The sequence below is a fragment of the Myxine glutinosa genome, chromosome 9 (genome assembly GCF_964187855.1).
Source record: "Myxine glutinosa chromosome 9, kmMyxGlut1.1, whole genome shotgun sequence".
NCBI classification, from domain to species: Eukaryota; Metazoa; Chordata; class Myxini; order Myxiniformes; family Myxinidae; genus Myxine; species Myxine glutinosa.
In genome coordinates, this window is record NC_136269.1 from 12,338,744 (window position 1) to 12,359,220 (window position 20,477).

Sequence of the window (20,477 nt, forward strand, 5' to 3'; positions counted from 1 at the left end):
AGTGTGTATTAGGTTTCCCAGTTTCATAAAATGCACCGTTTGATACGTATAATGCTTTAAAACTGCTTTTTCTTCTTTTTCTTTTTTTTACCTCAGAACAGACATCAACATTTAGCTCAGCGAATGTCATTCGCGGTGTCAGTATTTGATGAAGTTATAAAGACTTAGTTCCAGATTTGTCAATGGCTGAGGTATATTAACAAACGAATAAAACAGATTTGGCAAAATTCGAACTTTTTTTTAAAAGATCGCATATTCACCCAGGGTTGTGAGAGGCTGAAGAAGAAGAAACCTCGCATGGGCTTCCCAGACCAAAAAATAATTCTGGCTCTGTGATTTTCAGGTTTATTTATCTATATATCTACATACAGACTTGGCATTTAATATGGAATTTTTTTTTTGTGGGGGTGAACTTACTTTTCAAGATGACTTAGAACGAAAAGTTCATTGGAATTATGTTGAAATTATTCTAGATTTCGTTCATGTGACCTTTAAAAGAAACAAAAACCACATTTGACATTTCGAAGCAAATAAATTGATCCTTGAAAGTGATGTAAACTGATATCGAACTCAATTCATGGACAGTACTGTGTTAAACTTCTGTGCGTTTTCCAGAAGTATCTCTTTATTTTGCACATTAGCCAAAATTTTTTTTTAACAAAAACAAAAGTTAAATTACGACTGGGATTACGGACAGTAAAATTACAGTTCAGTACTTCGTATAACCCCCACGAGCATTCAGGAGAGCACGTACACGTTGAGGCATGCTGTTCACGAGATTTGCCAAGGTTTGAACAGGAATCGCTTGTCATGCAGTTACAATAGCCTGCTGCAATTCACGCACAGAGGTGGGCTGCTGGTCCAAGTTGTCGATTTGACGCGTTAATTCTGCCCACAAGTTCTCTATCAGATTCATATCCGGGGACATGGCAGGCCACTCCATATGCTCTACACCACGGTCAGCAAGAAAGTGTTGGATCATGCGAGCACGATGAGGCCGTGCATTGTCATCTTGGAAGACAAAGTTTCCTCGAAAAGCTGCACGAGCAAATGGAAGCAATGTTTCTTCCAGAATGACCCTGTACTTGAACTGGTTCAGGTTTCCATTCAGAACAACCAGGTCAGTTTTACCCCCTGCATGAAAAGCAGCCAAACGGTCACCCCACCACCTCCAGCTTGGACTCTTGGCACTATACAATCTTCGGTGCGGGCTTCATGCACTTGTTTGCACACTCGGACGCGGCCATCTTGACGATAGACCAGAAATCTAGACTCGTCACTGAAGGTCACGTGAATTCCAGTGTCCTGGCTGCCATTGACGGTGCTCTCTGGCCCACTGCAATCAGCGCTGGCTGTGTTGTCTGGTTAGGCGTGGCTTTCTCTGGGGACGCCTGGCACGATAGCCTGCTTAAACCAGTCGTTGGTTGACTAGCCTTCTGGATACAGGCACATTTGTCAGTTGCTGCCACTCAGCCCTGACCCGATTAGCTGACTTGGTACAGCCATTGCAGACTAACCGGTGCAGCTGGCGATCATCTCTCCTTGTGGTTCTGCGTGGACGTCCTGGCCTCGGTATTGGAGTAGGGACACCCTTCTGAGCATTTCGTTTCAGGATCTTTAACACCTGACCTTGAGTGATGCCATACTGCCGAGCAATAGCATGCTGTTTCATGCCAGAATTTCGTAAAGCCACCACTCCATGACAAACAGCATTGTCAAGTTGACGGACCATCTCCAGAGGAAGCGGCAATAACTTTTGTAGACGTGCAGCAGTTGTTTTCCACTAATAGAGAACGCAACAACCCTTATATACCCGATTGTGAAGCCAATCGTCAAATGTACCTGTCCTTACATTTTGTCATGCCACCTGTGATATAATCCTGTTATTGACTTCTTGCTGCGAAAGACAATCAGTGACATGGTTCTTTCAACAAAGACATCACCGAAGGGTAAAATAAACTCACCAGATTAATATACTGAGTTCAGAAAGTAAACCCAAGTCAAGAAAAAAAATATATTCCATATTAAATGCCAAGTCTGTATCTGGGCAGTGTCTGTTGTCACTGAACTACTGCCTGAAACTTTTATTTCCGTGGTTGTGAAGTGTTTTTAATAACGTGATGGTGGTTTTGAATCACGTGGTGGTGAGGTATTTTGCATTATGTGGTGGTGAGGTGTTTTTAAATCACGTGGCTGTGAGGTGTTTTTAATTTCGTGGCTGTGAGGTGTTTTTAATTTCGTGTTACGTGGCTGTGAAGTGTTTTTAATTTAGTGTTACATGGCTGTGAAATGTTTTTAATTTCTTGTTTTGTGGCTGTGAACTTTTTTAATTTCTTGTTTTGTGGCTGTGAGGTGTTTTTTATTTCGTGTTACGTGGTTGTGAGGTGTTTTTAATTTCCTGGCTGTGAGGTGTTTTTAATTTCGTGTTACGTGGCTGTGAAGTGTTTTTAATTTCATGTTACGTGGCTGTGAAATGTTTTTAATATCTTGTTTTGTGGCTGTGAAGTGTTTTTAATTTCTTGGTTTGTGGCTGTGAGGTGTTTTTTATTTCGTGTTTCGTGGCTGTGAAGTGTTTTTAATTTTGTGGCTGTGAGGTGTTTTTAATTTCGTGTTACGTGGCTGTGAAGTGTTTTTAATTTCGTGTTTTATGGCTGTGAAGTGTTTTTAATTTTGTGTTTTGTGGCTGTGAAGTGTTTTTAATTTCGTGTTACGTGGCTGTGAAGTGTTTTTAATTTCGTGTTTTGTGGCTGTGAAGTGTTTTTAATTTCGTGTTACGTGGCTGTGAAGTGTTTTTAATTTCTTGTTTTGTGGCTGTGAAGTGTTTTTAATTTCGTGTTTTGTGGCTGTGAAGTGTTTTTAATTTCGTGTTTCATGGCTGTGAGGTGTTTTTAATTTTGTGTTTTGTGGCTGTGAAGTGTTTTTAATTTCGTGTTATGTGGCTGTGAAGTGTTTTTAATTTCGTGTTACGTGGCTGTGAAGTGTTTTTAATTTCGTGTTACGTGGCTGTGAAATGTTTTTAGTTTCATGTTTTCTGGCTGTGAAGTGTTTTTAATTTCGTGTTACGTGGCTGTGAAATGTTTTTAGTTTCATGTTTTCTGGCTGTGAAGTGTTTTTTATTTCGTGTTTCGTGGCTGTGAAGTGATTTTAATTTCTTGCTTTGTGGCTGTGAGGTGTTTTTTATTTCGTGTTTCGTGGCTGTGAAGTGTTTTTAATTTTGTGTTTTGTGGCTGTGAAGTGTTTTTAATTTCGTGTTTCGTGGCTGTGAAGTGTTTTTAATTTCTTGTTTTGTGGCTGTGAGGTGTTTTTTATTTCGCGTTTTGTGGCTGTGAAGTGTTTTTAATTTAGTGTTACCTGGTTGTGAAATGTTTTTAATTTCGTGTTACGTGGCTGTGAAGTGTTTTTAATTTCGTGTTTTGTGGCTGTGAAGTGTTTTTAATTTCGTGTTTTGTGGCTGTGAAGTGTTTTTAATTTCCTGTTTCATGGCTGTGAAGTGTTTTTAATTTCGTGTTTTGTGGCTGTGAAGTGTTTTTAATTTCGTGTTACGTGGCTGTGAAATGTTTTTAATATCTTGTTTTGTGGCTGTGAAGTGTTTTTAATTTCTTGTTTTGTGACTGAGGTGTTTTTTATTTCGTGTTTCGCGGCTGTGAAGTGTTTTTAATTTTGTGTTTCGTGGCTGTGAGGTGTTTTTAATCTTCTGTATATTATATATATATATACGTAGTGTGTTCAAAAAGTATCCGGCCTTTATTTTTCGTGCGCAAAAAAAAAGAAGCTAGGGAAGCGTTGATTGGTGCACGTATGTAGGCGATCCTAATGCACACGCGTGAATTTTTTCCCACCTGCAGAAGCTGTCATTCGACGGCAGACCGCCGATGAGTGAGGACATGTAAGTGAGCGCCGTCGGATTTTCGTTTTTGACAAAATGACGGAAAAACTTGAACAACGCTACTGCATCAAATTTTGTGTTTTTTGGCCTCGGGGATGTTGGATGCTTCCATTGTGATGACTGCAACTTGGTTTCTGGGTCGTACCCATAAACCCAGGACTCATCGCCAGTGATCACTGTGTTGAGGAAGCTGGGATCGCTGTTCACAGTCTCCAGCATGTCCTGTGCGATCTCCAAACGGAGTTGCTTCTGCTCAATCGTTAGCAGCTTTGGTACGAACTTCGCTGAGATTCTCCTGAAGCCCAAATCCTCCTTCATAATGGAATGAACGGTGTTGAATCTTGCGGATCGTTTCCACTTGGGAATCGCCAAGCTTTACACAAAATTTGATGTAGTAGCGTTGTTCAAGTTTTTCCGTCATTTTGTCAAAAACGAAAATCCGACGGCACTCACTTACATGTCCTCACTCATCGGCCGTCTGCCGTCGAATGACAGCTTCTGCAGGTGGGAAAAAATTCACGCGTGTGCATTAGGATCGCCTACATACGTACACCAATCAACGCCTCCCTAGCTTCTTTTTTTTTACGCACGAAAAATAAAAGTCGGATACTTTTTGAACACAGTAGTATATATATATATATATATATATATATATATATATATATATATATATATATATATATATATCTGTGCAGTTCCAGTCTTGTGTTGTCTTGTCTTGTGTTGTCACTGAACTGCTCCCTCAAACTTTTGTGAAATCGTACTATTCCAACTTGACCCACGGCGGGAGTATGCACTCTACTGAGTGGCGTTCTAGTTTCACAATGATTTGTTTTTGGTCAAAATTGAAAACATGAATTTAGCTGTCCTTTTATTACGTATCAAAATAATGCAAACTAAAGTGATGAAATGTACTCAACTTTATTTAAGTAGGCCCAAATGGTTGGCAGAGTGAGCAGCCGGGAGAATGTACATGCCTGTGTGTACAACGTGTGTACATAACACTAACATTTAAAATCTGGGAATTTAAAATCTGGGACACGTTCAAAACAAACGAGATCCGCGAAGTGAGTCGGTCAAGTCGTGCTAACCAAGATGGCGACACGGCGGCTACACTTTTCACGGAGTATGAGCGTTCTGTATATATTTTCAATTCAGTGGTTTCTCTATACTAGGGCATGCCCGTACTATATATATATCTAAAATTATATCCCCCCCTCTATTTACATGAAATGGTTTGGTCCATGAAAAGTTTTGGTCCATTCGCAACGCCAAAGCGAACGGCGAACGCTTTACATGAAATGGTTTGGTCCATGAAATGTTTTGGTCCATTCGCAACGCCAAAGCGAACGGCGAACTGCTTGCGAGTACAGTGACAATCCCCCCCCCCCCCCCCCCTCTATTTACATGAAATGGTTTTTATTAGTTTTAAAACATAGTATAGCGCCAACATAGTTTGCAAACGTGAAATAAATGAATACGCTCTCAAATGTGCCATCCGAGGCAGAGTGTGTCCGCCACGTTCGGCACACGCGATAGTTCGCTGCTCTCTGATTGGTTGAATCGTTTTTTGGACATAGCTCGGTAAGTAATTGTCCGATTAATATGAAACCTTGAAAAGGCACATCCTCGGGTCCCCAGCAATATACCTGGCAAGTTAAAAGTATATCGGACCCGTGGTTGTCGAGAAACAGCGGTCACAGACAAACAAACGTACAAACGTACAAACAAACAGAGATTACTGGATAAATCCGCCATTTCGATCAAGGTGAGAGCATGGTGTGACGTCACTGGTAAAATCGAAAATCGACACTTTTGGGATATTTTTGACACTTTCTGATTGGGAAAATCAAATAAAAACTTTCAGGGTGGACCCTGATTAATGATTTTAATTGTTTTTCGGAATTTTTTTTTAACGTTTGTTTTCCTCTTTAAGGTAGTAAGTACTACACAAGATACGTGTGACTGTTTATAATATTCTCAGGGTGGCAGAAGCCTTGTCAATCATCCCGAGCATCTAAAACTATTCGATGTTTCACAATGGCTGCACAATGTTTCACAATGGCTGCACAATGTTTCACAATGGCTGCACAATGTTTCACATCGGCTCAGTCGTTGGTGAGAGTGGCTGAGCGGGCGGCACATTTATGAACACGAGTACACCCGCTCACTACGGGAGCGGAAAAAGGGTCATTCCTCTTTGGGGTACATAGATTACATTCGATCTATGGTCGGATCTCAAGAACATTGGGTGTGTGTTCATTTACCAAGTTTCTTGTGGAGAGATCGCCAAGTGGTTTAAGCATTCGAGCAAGCACTCCATTCAAAACCGGTAAGGAACGGCTGGCTTGGCAAGCGCTAGCTAGCTGCTTGGTAAAGGAGCACAACCCGAGCTTCTCCCTTTCAGTTTCGTATCAAACAGCAGGAACGAGTTTCAAAAGTTCGCCACGAAAATTGCCACGGTAGCGGCAGAAAGGGCCATGTTATTAACCCAACATTTGTGGGTTATATAGAGTACAGTAGATCTTCGCTCAGTTCTGCAAGTAAACCTTACTTCACGGATGTCGGGATTCCTCCAAATTTCTACATTTAGTGTTATAAAGAGCATTAGCGACTGTTTTAAAAAGCAAATCATACATGTTTGTGGTTTATAATATTTTTACTTCCTGTAGAAGTCGTTGCTCCCACGGAAACGCCATTATAACTATAAGCTATTTATACACGTTATCACTGCACGAAAAAAAGCCTTGGGGAAGTGGGACATTATTAGTATTAATATTGTTTTGTAATAACATTAATACTAGTACCCGACTGCAAAGCCGCAATGAGCCGGCGAAGCCAAAGCCTCTTGCCACTATTTTACCAAATCACGATGGCATCAGTGGGTTAGGTAGTTGGTAGTAGGTAGGTGTAGTAGGTACCGTACCTGGTAAGACTTGGTAAAAGAGAAGAGCAGACCGTCCTCCCCAATACCTACATACAATAAATGTCACAAGAAGCTTAAGGAAGTAACTATACGATGTGCTAGCTTAGGGCCTATTTTAAGAAATTTTAACTGGGCTTAACATACGTTTTCACAGTATGTGTGTAGTCTTCTAACTTCAGTCGCTGTCAGGACTGGTTCTCTCCGGGCACTGCGGCTTCCTCCACCAGAAGAAGTTAGCTTGCAGTAAGATCAGTGCCGACAGATCAGACGATAGCGCCGTTTCAACGGCAATGTGTGACTGTCGTTAATCAAACCGTGTCGATGGCGCTGAATGGCTGACCTAAGCTGATCGCTGATTGGTCAGCTCACAAAATTTCGCAAATTCAGACCTAAAATGACACCATTTGCATTCTGGATGAGATTAAAATTGATAAAATTTACTTCTTGATTAATGCGGTGAATTCCGTCTCAACTTCGGATATTTCCGGCCGTGAAAAACTATCCCCTACGGCCGCGAGATTTCTAAAAAATAATTCTTCGTCAATTTTAGAATGTTTGACGCCGTTTTCACCCTCCGAAACGTGTAATAAGCTTTTTTGAAGTATTTTTTCAAATGCTCGAATCTCATTGGTTCCGGTGTTTGGTGACGATTTTCGTTGAAGATAACGAGGTTGGTCTTAAAATAATTTAATTACAAATTAGAGGTGCATAAAATTTACTTCTTGATTAATTCGGTGAATTCCGTCTCAACTTCGGATATTTCCGGCCGTGAAAAACTATCCCATACAGCCGCGAGATTTCTAAAAAACAATTCTTCGTCAATTTTAGAATGTTTGACGCCATTTTCACCCTCCGAAACGTGTAATAAGCTTTTTTGAAGTATTTTTTCAAATGCTCGAATCTCATTGGTTCCGGTGTTTGGTGATGATTTTCGTTGAAGATAACGAGGTTGGTCTTAAAGTAATTTAATTACAAATTAGAGGTGCATAAGATGGTGAATCAAACAAAGACGGGTGAAACAAACTCCTATTGAACTTTTTCGCAATTGTTTTATGCAAACTTCCGCATCCGGAAGATGGCGGCCTCCATTGAGTGATTTGGTTTTTCAAATATTTTTTCAAATGCTCAAATCTCATTGGTTCCGGTGTTTGGTGACGATTTTCGTTGAAGATAACCAGGCCCGTGCGGGCCGAGGTTGGTCTTAAAGTATTTTAATTACAAATTAGAGGTGCATAAGATTGTGAATCAAACAAAGATGGGTGAAAGAAACTCCTATGGAACTTTTTCAAATTTGTTATGCATACTTCCGCATCCGCAAGATGGCGGCCTCCATTGAGTGATTTGGTGCGTCAAAGCTTCGAAATTCTCAAGCCAAGGGATCCAGCATAATCTGTTTTTTCAACATAATACGTACGCGTTCATTGACAACACCGGCTTCGCCGGCTACAAATTAGAGGTGCATAAGATTGTGAATCAAAAAAAGATGGGTGAAACAAACTCCTATTGAACTTTTTTCAATGTGTTATGCATACTTCCGCATCCGCAAGATGGCGGCCTCCATTGAGCGATTTGGTGCGTCAAAATTTAGAAATTCTCAAGGGATCCAGCAAAATCTGGCTTTTCAACATAATACGTACGCGTTCATTCACAACACCGGCTTCGCCGGCTAATATGCGATTATCATTAATTTTGTTATTAAAAGCGTCTTTGGAAAAACGCCACGATAAATCTTCTTTGGAAATACACCAAGATAAAGCTAATTTAACATTTATATACACCTCAACACGCAACCCCATTGACGGTAATGGCGGGGAAAACCCGCTCGGGGGAGAAAACCCCCTTGGGGTGGGGGTCAAATGAATGCGCTAAAACCTTCATTATGTAACCCTTCGTCATCCTGTCAAGTTTGGTTGAGATTGGATAAGTAACGACGGAATGTATTGGCATCAAAAATTCATCAGACAGACGGACAGACAGACACTAAATAGCGTATTTTAGTATGATGATATGATGGATGGCCTTGAGAACCTCAAATATCTAGAGCACATCATGGAGACTATGTAATGCAGTGCAGCACAGACAGGGTCCATGTCAAATTAATATTTGTCAGAGAGAAAAGTTGAAATTTCACTCCAGTTCAGTACGTACTTGATGGATCCAGTGTGTACATCATGGGCCTACAGTACAAGGCATTAGTACAACCATTCACGGTCTGATATTTAGGTCATAAGCGCCAAAGCAACTGTGTCTAGTAAATAATATTCATCAATAATCAATAATATGAAAATACGCATTGCGTAGAGTGAGAGCTTCGTCGACAATAGTCAGTCGATCGATTACGCAGCCCTCGCAAACATCTGTAGGCCTAGGCCTAGCTAGGCTAGGTTGTTTGATCTTGGGCTTACAATTATAAATGAAGTCGGTGTCGCTGGCGGAAAACTGAAGTCGGTGTAGATGGCTGAAAACTGAAATCGGTTAACCTGGCTTAAATGAAGTCAGTGTAGCTGGTGGAAAAAAGAAGTCGGTGTAGCTGGCGTAAATGATGAGCGGTTTGGAATTCAAAATCTGTTCTGTACAGTACTGTATTGTAATTTATTGATTTTAATCACCAGGTGAAAATAATTTATCGGTCGCGCCAGACCAAAGCAAGATCACGTGAGCAAGATGGCGGATCATGGAAGGGACAAGATGGTGGATCATGGAAGGGACATTTGAAATGACAACATGAAATTTTGTTCCCAAGGGAATGGGGAATGACAGTGAAATTTTGAATGGATTTACATATACATGCAATTGCCATAGAGGTTCGCTTACGAAGCTCTCTATTAAAAATCTTAAGATATATGAACCACCTCATGAGGTACCACCAGCTACACTACCTTAGTCACTACACCCAACAAATTAAAACACAGCAAGGCCAAGAGATGAAGTAAACATTAAAAACAATACCTATTATTATAATTAAATAAAAACTCAACATCAGAGAATGTGGGATTCTAGTGTATATAAAACGTTTGACGTCACCGGAAATAGATATATCGCCATACTGCGAATACAAGATGGCGGATCATGGAAGGGACATTTGAAATGACAACATGAAATTTTGTTCCCAAGGGAATGGGGAATGACAGTGAAATTTTGTATGGATTTACATATACATGCAATTGCCATAGAGGTTCGCTTACGAAGCTCTCTAATAATTCATCAATAATAATAATAATTCATCAATAATAATCTAGAGTGCAAGTTTAAATTCAATAACATTACATCACCAGGTGAGAGCATCGTCACCTAACATTCCATGTTTGGCAGAAAATCTCAATAATGTCAATGAATCTGATGTATGTTGAAGATGCCAACCTTGTATGATCCCCACAGTGGCCATTTTTCTCTCTACCGCTTTGTCTTGTTCTTCGTTAGAGGCCCTAATTACGATGATATTTCAAAATGGCATTTTCAGCCATCCTGTTCCGCTGAGTAACAATGTGCTTTTCAGGTGTTACCCATCGAGACATCACTCATGGGGCTGTGGAAACAATGATGTAATGGAGTGCACCCAATGAGTGACCCTGGCTGAGATGGATAGCCCTACACCTGGGCCTACAGATATGTATCGGTGCACAAACACGACTTGATGGAAAAAATTAATATGCTTTCGCTACCATCGCTTGGGCTGGTTGTTCACGCATGCATTTGCAATATATGCTGAGTGTTATTACCTGAGTTATTGCTGAGTGTTATGTTAACTGCTGAGGTATGAATGAGTGGTAATTCGATTCCTGCTTTGAATAGCATTCTATAAGCGGTCATCCCGATGCCTCACAGGCAAGGCCACACAGGCAAGGCCTCACATCAATGATTATCGGGTTGTCTGCTTGCTCGTTTTTAAACAGATCTTTTAAATAAAGAGAGATGGGAGAATCTCACGTGGATGAGCTGCTCCAACTCCTCGGAAGCAACGCAGGAGTGCCGATTCAGGAAGGCAACTTTGCTGCTCGCCACGGTCGTCTGCATTCTGCTCTCCAATGGCTTCTCAAGGGCCCAGAAGACCACGCCACCCAGGACAAGGTAAACGAGCACCAAGGTAAACACAGCGAGAACCGTTTTGCGTTTCATAACGGAACCACCTTCGGTCATGCTTCCATCTGCAAGGTCTTCACCCGCCGTCATTGCGGCGAAACGAGAGTCGATAGACAGGCGAGGCAGTGGGGTGCTGCCCGAGCCATCCACTGATCATGATGTGGTTATGGTGGAGTAAAGGGATTCGTTGGGAGATCAGGAGCAGGGAAACAGAGAAAGGACAGGGTTACAATGACAGATACAGGAAACATTTTCATACCTGTATAGCATGCACTCAATAACCACATGTGTAAAAACAAACACATGACATTTTCTCATGTAAATTGCAGCTTGTGTGAATGAATTAATAATGGAGTTTGTAGCAAAATGGAAAATCAAACCATGACATGCATGGCGAAAATACTTGTTAGGAGCCTTTGATTTACGTTACCTGCCACTAGGAATTTGGTCCAACCACACATACGCAGATACGCACCGAGGCATACCAGCACGAGGTAAAGCCTTTCTACCTTTAGAAAACCCTTTTTCTACCTTTTTCTACCTTTTTTTTTTTTTTTTAAGAGAGACGATGCCTTTCTAGGAAGCATTAAGTCAGTTCTACTCTTAATCCTTGCCCAAGGTATAAATACCATATTGAAGGAGCTCGGGCTCCCACGTCGATCGGAAGAATGGACGCGACAAAAAGCTGGAATTCGTCCAGTTGCTTTATTCAAACAAAACACTCAGGTACTCTCAAAAGCCCGTTTATCGGGCAGCAATATATATACACACATTATCCCGGAGCGTTTGCCCAGCAAAGGCGAGAGGGGGCGTGGCCGAGCGTCCTGGCTGCGGCCTGGCAAGTTGAGGGCGAGCCTGCCCGGGCGTCCTGGACGAGCCCGGCATGGTGATCGCTCCGCGTCCTTGATAGGTGCAAGGCGATTGTGAAAACCCAGCGGTAGCCGCTACACACGTCCCCCCAGAATCGACTTGCACCGGCAGGGTCAATTTGAGGGGGGTCCTGATGACCCGGCCGAAGCGACCCCTGGCGGGTCGTGGGGGGGGGGGGGTCCGGTGTGGTGGTGGGCGGTCGAGTGGGGGGCACCGTGGACGGGGGGCGGCCTCGCCTTGGCGGAAGGGCCACCCGTGGTGGTTGGTCGACGTCCACGTGCGCCGGCTTGAGGCGGTCCAACGCAATCCGGTCCGACCTGCCGCCGATGTCGATGACGAACGACTTGTCGTCCCGTCGCAGGACCCGGAAGGGCCCGTCGTACGGCGGCCGGAGTGGCCCCCGATGTGCGTCGTGACGCACAAAAACATACTCCGCTGTGCGAAGTGCTGGGGGGACGTAGGACTGGGGGTCACCGTGGTGCGATGTTGGCACGGGGGCAAACCGTCGGGCGGCCTCCTGGAGGTCCGAGCGCTGGTGAGCTGCGGACCAGGGACTGGTAGCGTCGGGCACGAATTCGCCCGGGACGCGTAGCGCCTGGCCGTAGACAAGCTCGGCGGTGCATGCCTGGAGGTCCTCCTTGGGGGCCGTGCGGAGGCCCAAAAGGACCCACGGCAGCCGGTCATCCCAACCGCCGTCTTGAAGGCCAGCCATGAGCGCGGCCTTCATGGAGCGGTGGAATTGCTTGCACAACCCGTTTGCTTGGGGGTGGTAGGCCGTAGTACGGTGGAGCTTGACCCCCAGGTTGCGGGTGACCGCGCCCCACAGCTCGGAGGTGAACTGTGGTCCGCGGTCTGACGAGAAGTCCGCCGGTGCGCCGAAGCGGGCGACCCAGGTGGCGATGAAAGCCTGCGCCATGTCGGCGGTGGTGGTGGAGACGAGGGGAACGGCCTCCGGCCACCTGGTGGTCCTGTCCACCATGGTGAGCAGGTGTGTGAACCCCCGTGACGGGGGTAGGGGGCCCACCAGATCCACGTTGACGTGGTCGAAACGTCGTTCGGGCACGGTGAAAGGTGCCAGCGGGGCCTGGGTGTGTCGGTGGACCTTGGCCCGTTGGCAGGCTGTGCAGGTGCTGGTCCAATCGCGGACGTCCCGACGAAGGCCGTGCCAGACGAATCGCGCCGACACCAGCTTCTGGGAAGCTTTCCGACCCGGGTGGGAAAGGCCATGGAGGGAGGCAAAGATGCGGCGTTGCCAGGTAACGTGCACGATGGGGCGAGGCTGGCCTTGGGAGACGTCGCAGAGCAGGACAGTGTCCGCGAAGGGGATGTCAGCCAGGCGGAGGCCCGTGTCCGCCGCCCGGAGCGCTTGCACCGTGGTGTCGGTGGTTTGGTCCGCCGCCATAAGCGCGAAGTCCACGCCCAGGTGGACCGCGTTCGCGCTGGCCCGGGAAAGACAGTCGGCCACGGCGTTGTTTTTGCCGGCGACGTGCCGGATGTCCGTGGTAAACTCCGACACGGCGGAGAGGTGGCGCTGTTGGCGGGCCGACCACGGCTCCGTGACCTTGGCCATTGCGTAAACCAACGGCTTGTGGTCGACGAACGCCGTGAAAGGTCGGCCCTCCAGGAGGTGGCGGAAATGGCGGACGGCCAGGTGTAGACCGAGGAGCTCACGGTCAAACGTGCTGTATTTGAGCTCGTTCGGCCGGAGCTGCCGGCTGAAAAAAGCGAGTGGCTGCCAAACCCCGTTCACCCATTGCTCATGTACGGTGCCCACCGCGTAGTCGGAGGCATCCGTGGTGAGGGCGATGGGTGCGTTGAGCACCGGATGAGCGAGCAGTGTTGCGTCGGCGAGGGCCCGCTTTGAGCTATGGAAGGCCGCGTCCATTGCTGCGGACCAGGCGATGTTGTGCTTGGCCGGCTTGCCCCGGAGGGCTTCGTAGAGGGGCCGCATGAGTTGAGCAGCGCGGGGCACGAAGCAGTGATAAAAATTCACCATTCCCAGGAATTCCTGCAGGGCCTTTATGGTGCGGGGACGCGGGAACATGGTGATGGCCTCGACCTTGGTTGGCAGCGGCACGGCCCCGTTCTTGGTGATGTGGTGGCCCAAAAAATCAACGGCCGTCGTGCCGAAGTGGCATTTGGCCGGGTTGACGATGAGGCCGTGCTCACTGAGGCGCCCGAACAGTGTTCGGAGGTGGAGGAGGTGTTCGGCCCGGGACGTGCTGGCGACGAGGATGTCGTCCAGGTAAACGAAAAGGAACGGCAGGTCACGCAGCACGCCGTCCATCAAGCGCTGGAACGCCTGAGCCGCGTTCTTGAGACCAAACGGCATCCATAAGAATTCGAATAAGCCGAACGGCGAGATGACTGCCGTTTTAGGGACGTCGGCCGCCCTGACAGGTACCTGGTGATATCCCCGTATGAGATCAATTTTCGAAAAAATGACCCGTCCCGCCAGACGGGCGGAGAAGTCTTGGATGTGCGGGATCGGATACCTGTCGGGGGTGGTAGCGTCGTTAAGGCGGCGGTAGTCGCCACATGGGCACCAGCCACCCCCTGGCTTTGGGACGATGTGTAGTGGTGAAGCCCACGCGCTATCGGAGTGCCGCACGATGCCGAGGTGTTCTAAAGCGTCGAACTCGGCTTTGGCCACGGCGAGCTTGGCTGGGTCGAGGCGGCGGGCTCTGGCATAGACCGGCGGGCCCGTGGTTGGTATGTGGTGCTCGATCCCATGCCGTACTGCGACGGCCGAAAACGTCGGCCGCGTGAGGGCCAGGAACTCCGTGAGCATGCGAGCAAACTCGTTCGTCGCCGGGAGGGCGCATGCCAGCTCGGTCGGCGCGGAGCTGCTCAATGTGTATACCAGGGAGCTGAAGGTTTCGGCATTGATTAAACGACGCCGTTGGACGTCCACCAGCAGTCCGTGTGCGCAGAGGAAGTCGGCGCCTAGCAGAGCCATGGGCACGTTTGCGGTTACAAACGTCCAAGCAAAGTGTTGGCCGCCGAAGCAGAGGGTGACGTTGCGCGGGCCGAAGGTGCGGATGGCCGATCCGTTGGCCGCAACCAAGGAGGGGCCGCAAACCGCGGACTGCCTGTCGTGGTCAGAGGTGGGTATGACGCTCAGTTGGGCGCCGGTGTCGCACAGGAAGCGCCGTCCGGACGCTTTAACCATGATGAACAGTAAGTTGCCCGTTTGGCCGGCGCTCATGGCTGGTAATGAACGCCGGCCCGGCCGTTTACCGGCCTGCCGAAGGTGCACGGGTGTCGGCATGTCCGGGCCTTCTGTCCGAACCTGGCATGATAGTAACACCACGCTTGGTCAGGTGGAGGCCCCGGTCGTCGTGCTGGAGGTGGTCGGCTCGGTGTAGCGGCCGCCAATTGCGTCGGCAGTTCGTTCGTCGACCGTGCCGGGTGCTCGGGCGCCATGGGTGTTGCGTCGGACGGCGGTGGGCCCCAGGTCGCTGCTGCGATGCGCTGGCCTGCGGCGGAGATCTTGTCGGCTTCCCTGGCAAGGGCACGGGGATCCGTGATCATCGTGCTTGCCAGGGCGAGGCGTACCGGGCTAGGCAGCTGACGGAGGAACAGCTCCCGGAACAGGAATGCCGGAGAGTGCTCGCCGAGCAGCGAAAGCATGTAGTCCATTCGCTCGGAAGGGCGCGTGTCGCCGAGCTCGGGCAGGTCGAGCAGGCGCCGTGCGCGTTCCGCCGATGGGAGGGCGAAAGCGTCGAGGAGGAGCTTTTTAATCGTGCCGTATTTGTCAGCGGCTGGCGGGCTCTCGAGGAGGCTCAGGGCGCGGGCCGCGGTGGTTGAACCGAGCGCTGCTACCACATGGTGGAAGCGGGTGTCGTCGGCCGTGATGCCTCGCAGGGCGAACGCGGAGTCCGCCTGTGCGAACCAAACCACCCCGTGAGCCTCCCAGAAGGTAGGCAGTTTAAGGGCCACTGCCGTGTCCATGTTGGTAGGTCACCAATGAAGGAGCTCGGGCTCCCACGTCGATCGGAAGAATGGACGCGACAAAAAGCTGGAATTCGTCCGAGTTGCTTTATTCAAACAAAACACTCAGGTACTCTCAAAAGCCCGTTTATCGGGCAGCAATATATATACACACATTATCCCGGAGCGTTTGCCCAGCAAAGGCGAGAGGGGGCATGCCCGGGCGTCCCGACCGAGGCCTGGCAAGTTGAGCGTGGGCCTGCCCGGGCGTCCTGGACGAGCCCGGCATGGTGATCGCTCCGCATCCTTGATAGGTGCAAGGCGATTGTGAAAACCCAGCAGTAGCCGCTACAATATCATCTTTAACCTTAAGCTTTTCAGCAAATATGGTGCTGTAGCGACCCATGGGTCCCCCAAGCGAGACCAGCGGCAGAATCTCCTTGCTCCAGCCGGTGACGTCACCGGCGGACAGCCTCGGCGCCGGGGTGGCTGGTCACGTGACCACCAAAGCGTGCCGCGCGTGCGGTTATGGTCCTTTGCACCTGTCGGTCACGTGACCACTGAAACGCGCCTCGCCTGAGAGGCGTGGCTTTCGGTTTTGATTGTGCTTTCTGGTTTTGGATATATATGCAGCCCGATAAACGGGCTTTAGAGAGTTCCCGAGTTGGTTTTTACAATAAACATCTTCTCGGACGAGTTTGTGTCTTGCCCGTCACTTCGTCCGTATCAAGCAAGAGCCCTGCTCTTCATTGGTGACCTCGACGTGATTTGAACACGCAACCCCGACTGCCCCCGCACGGATGCGGGGGCTGCGAACGGACACGGCAAGCGTGCCCTAGCCAGGGAAGCCACCTAGGCTGGTGACGCCGGCTTCTCCCGCACGGCTTCGGGAGCAGTTTCGACCGCGGTTTCGACATGCCGGAGTTTCGGTAACGACGACGGCCATGACTATGAGGTTCGCACACCGCGCTCGGCTCCTCCTCTACGACCGGAGGGGCGAACCTATTCCAAGACCCTCCGAAGGCACGGCTGCTTCGTCACCTTCGTGCGCACTGACGTTGGCGGAACGGCTGCTTCGTCAGCTTCGTGCGCACTGGCGTTCGCGGCAGGGCCGCTTCGTCACCCTCACGCACCTACAACTACAACCGCAACTACTTCTCCGACCCTGCATCCTCGGGAGGCCCGCGAGGAACCTCGGCAGCCTTCCCCGAGGCCTGGGCAAGCCCCTCGGTTGGCTCACCCGCTTTTTGCGTGCACCGCTCGAGCCTTCTCGGCACTGCACCCGCGAACTGCAACCTCGGGAGGCCCGCGAGGAACCTCGGCAGCCTCCCCCGAGGCCTTGACCAGCCCCTCGGTTGGCTCACCCGCTTTTCGCGTGCACCGCTCGTGCCTTCTCGGCACTGCACCCGCGAACTGCAACCTCGGGAGGCCTGCGAGGAACCTCGGCAGCCTCCCCCGAGGACTTGTCCGGCCCCTCGGCCGCCCCCCGTCCTGCACCCCCCGTGCGACCACCCGCCACCACACCGGACCCCCCCCCCCCCCCCCCCGCGACTGGCCAGGGGTCGTTTCGGTCGGGTCATCCGGACCCCCCTCAGGTTGACCTTCCTGGATCAAGTCCATTCTGGGGGGGCGTGTGTAGCGACCCATGGGTCCCCCAAGCGAGAACAGCGGCAGAATCTCCTTGCTCCAGCCGGTGACGTCACCGGCGGACAGCCTCGGCGCCGAGGTGGCTGGTCACGTGACCACCAAAGCGTGCCGCGCGTGCGGTTATGGTCCTTTGCACCTGTCGGTCACGTGACCACCGAAACGCGCCTCGCCTGAGAGGCGTGGCTTTCGGTTTCGGTTGTGCTTTCTGGTTTTGGATATATATGCAGCCCGATAAACGGGCTTTAGAGAGCTCCCGAGTTGGTTTTTACAATAAACATCTTCTCGGACGAGTTTGTGTCTTGCCCGTCACTTCGTCCGTATCAAGCAAGAGCCCTGCTCTTCAGTGCAATGGATTATGTATATACAAGGTGTGCACATTTCTAAAATAAACCCTTGAAGGAGCTGTGCTCCAACTCGAATCGAAAGAATGGACGCGACAAAAAGCTGGAATTCGTCCGAGTTTCTTTATTGCATCAAATCAACTCGGGTACTCTGAAAAGCCCGTTTATCGGGCAGCATTATATACAAGCACTCGAATATCTCATGCCGGAGCGTTTGCCATGAAAAGGCGCGACTGGGCGTGTCCGGGAGACCTGGGCGAGTCTGGACATGCCCGGGAACGGCGAGACTAGGTGTCGCCGGACGGGCCGGGCGTGCCAGGACATGCCCGGGAACGGCGAGACTGGGTGTCGCCGGACGGGCCGGGCGAGCCCGGGAAAGGCGAGTCCGGTCATGCCCGGGAAAGGCGAGACTGAGCGTCTCCGGGCGGTCTGGGCGAGCCCGGCACAGCGATCTCTCCATGGTTGCGTCCTCGGCAGGTGTAAGGCGATTGTGTATGTTCAGCGGTAACCGCTACACGCGCCCCTCCAGAATCGACTTGCACCGGCAGGGTCAATTTAAGGTGGGTCCTGATGACCCGGCCGAAGCGACCCCTGGAGGGTCGTGGGGGGGGGGGGGGTCCGGTGTGGGGGTGGGTGGTCGAGCGGGAGGCACCATGGACGGGGGGCTGCCTCACCGCGGAGGAAGGGCCAACCGAGGTGGTTGGTCGATGTACACGTGCGCCGGCTTGAGGCGGTCCACCGAAATCCGGTCCGACCTGCCGCCGACGTCGATGACGAAGGACTTGTCGTCCCGTCGCAGGACCCGGAAGGGTCCGTCATACGGCGGCCTGAGTGGCCCCCGGTGTGCGTCATGACGCACCAAAACGTACTCCGCTGTGCGAAGCGCTGGGGGGACGTAGGCCTGGGGGTCACCGTGGTGGGACGTTGGCACGGGGGCAAACCGTCGGGCGGTCTCCTGGCGGTCCGAGCGCTGGCGAGCTGCGGACCAGGGACTGGTGGCGTCGGGCACGAATTCGCCCGGGATGCGTAGCGGCTGGCCATAGACCAGCTCGGCGGTGGATGCCCGGAGGTCCTCCTTGGGGGCCTTGCGGAGGCCCAAAAGGACCCACGGTAGCCGGTCGGTCCAGCCGCCGTCCTGAAGGCCGGCCATGAGCGCGGCCTTCATGGAACGGTGGAACCGCTCGCACAACCCGTTGGCTTGGGGGTGGTAGGCTGTGGTACGGTGGAGCCTGACCCCCAGGTTGCGGGCGACCGCGCCCCACAGCTCGGAGGTGAACTGTGGTCCGCGGTCCGAAGAGATGTCCGCCGGTGCGCCGAAACGGGCGACCCAGGTGGCGATGAAAGCCTGCGCCACGTCGGCGGTGGTGGTGGAGACAAGGGGAACGGCCTCCGGCCACCTGGTGGTCCTGTCCACCATGGTGAGCAGGTATGTGAAACCCCATGATGGGGGGAGGGGGCCCACCAGGTCCACGTTGACGTGGTCGAAACGCCGTTCAGGCACGGTGAAAGGTGCCAGCGGGGCCTGGGTGTGTCAGTGGACCTTGGCCTGTTGGCAGGCCGTCCAGGTGCTGGTCCAATCGCGGACGTCCCGTCGAAGGCCGTGCCAGATGAATCGTGCCGACACCAGCTTCTGGGAAGCTTTCCGACCCGGGTGGGAAAGGCCGTGGAGGGAGGCAAAGATGCGGCGTTGCCAGGTAACGTGCACGATGGGGCGAGGCTGGCCTTGGGAGACGTCGCAGAGCAGGACAGTGTCCGCGAAGGGGACGTCGGCCAGGCGGAGGCCCGTGTCCGCCGCCCGGAGGGCTTGCACCGTGGTGTCGGTGGTCTGATCAGCCGCCATAAGCGCGAAGTCCACGCCGATGTGGACCGCGTTCGCGCTGGCCCGAGAAAGACAGTCGGCCACGGCGTTGTCTTTGCCGGCAACGTGCCGGATGTCCGTGGTAAACTCCGACACGGCGGAGAGGTGGCACTGCTGGCGGGCCGACCACGGCTCCGGGACTTTGGCCATTGCGTAAACCAACGGCTTGTGGTCGACGAAAGCCGTGAAGGGTCGGCCCTCCAGGAGGTGGCGGAAATGGCGAACGGCCAGGTGTAGACCGAGGAGCTCGCGGTCAAACGTGCTATATTTGAGCTCGTTCGGCCGGAGTTGCCGGCTGAAAAAAGCGAGTGGCTGCCAAACCCCGTTCACCCATTGCTCATGTACGGCGCCCACCGCGTAGTCGGAGGCATCCGTGGTGAGGGCGATGGGAGCGTTGAGCACCGGGTGAGCGAGCAGTGTTGCGTCGGCGAGGGCCCGCTTTGAACTTGTAAATGCCGCGTCCATGGCTGCGGACCAGACGACGTCGTGTTTGGCCAGCTTGCCCCAGTGGGCTTCGTAGAGGGGCCGCATGAGCTGAGCAGCACGGGGCACGAAGCGGTGATAGAAATTCACCATTCCGAGGAACTCCTGCAGGGCCTTGATGGAGCGGGGACACGGAAACGCGGTGATGGCCTCGACCTTGGTAGGCAGCGGCACGGCCCCGTTCTTGGTGATGTGGTGGCCCAAAAAATCAACGGCCGTCGTGCCAAAGTGGCATTTGGCCGGGTTGACGATTAGGCCGTGCTCGCTGAGGCGCCCGAACAGTGTTCGGAGGTGGAGGAGGTGCTCGGCCCGGGACGCGCTGGCGACGAGGATGTCGTCCAGGTAGACGAAGAGGAACGGCAGGTCGCGCAGCATGCCGTCCATCAAGCGCTGGAACGCCTGAGTCGCATTCTTGAGGCCAAATGGCATTCAAAGGAATTCGAATAAGCCGAA

The 20,477-nt window shown here is 51.0% G+C and overlaps 1 protein-coding gene across 1 annotated transcript in view; it reads right to left on the bottom strand.

Annotated features, from left to right (window-relative positions):
• The window catches only part of LOC137434750 (potassium channel subfamily K member 10-like), a 117,464-nt gene extending 106,521 nt beyond the window's left edge, over positions 1 to 10,943 (bottom strand). The window contains exon 1 of the mRNA XM_068127867.2: positions 10,740 to 10,943. Coding sequence (XP_067983968.1) covers positions 10,740 to 10,928 — 189 coding nt within the window. The 5' untranslated portion in view covers positions 10,929 to 10,943. The remainder of the gene's footprint in view (positions 1 to 10,739) is intronic.
• Positions 10,944 to 20,477: the final 9,534 nt, after the last annotated feature.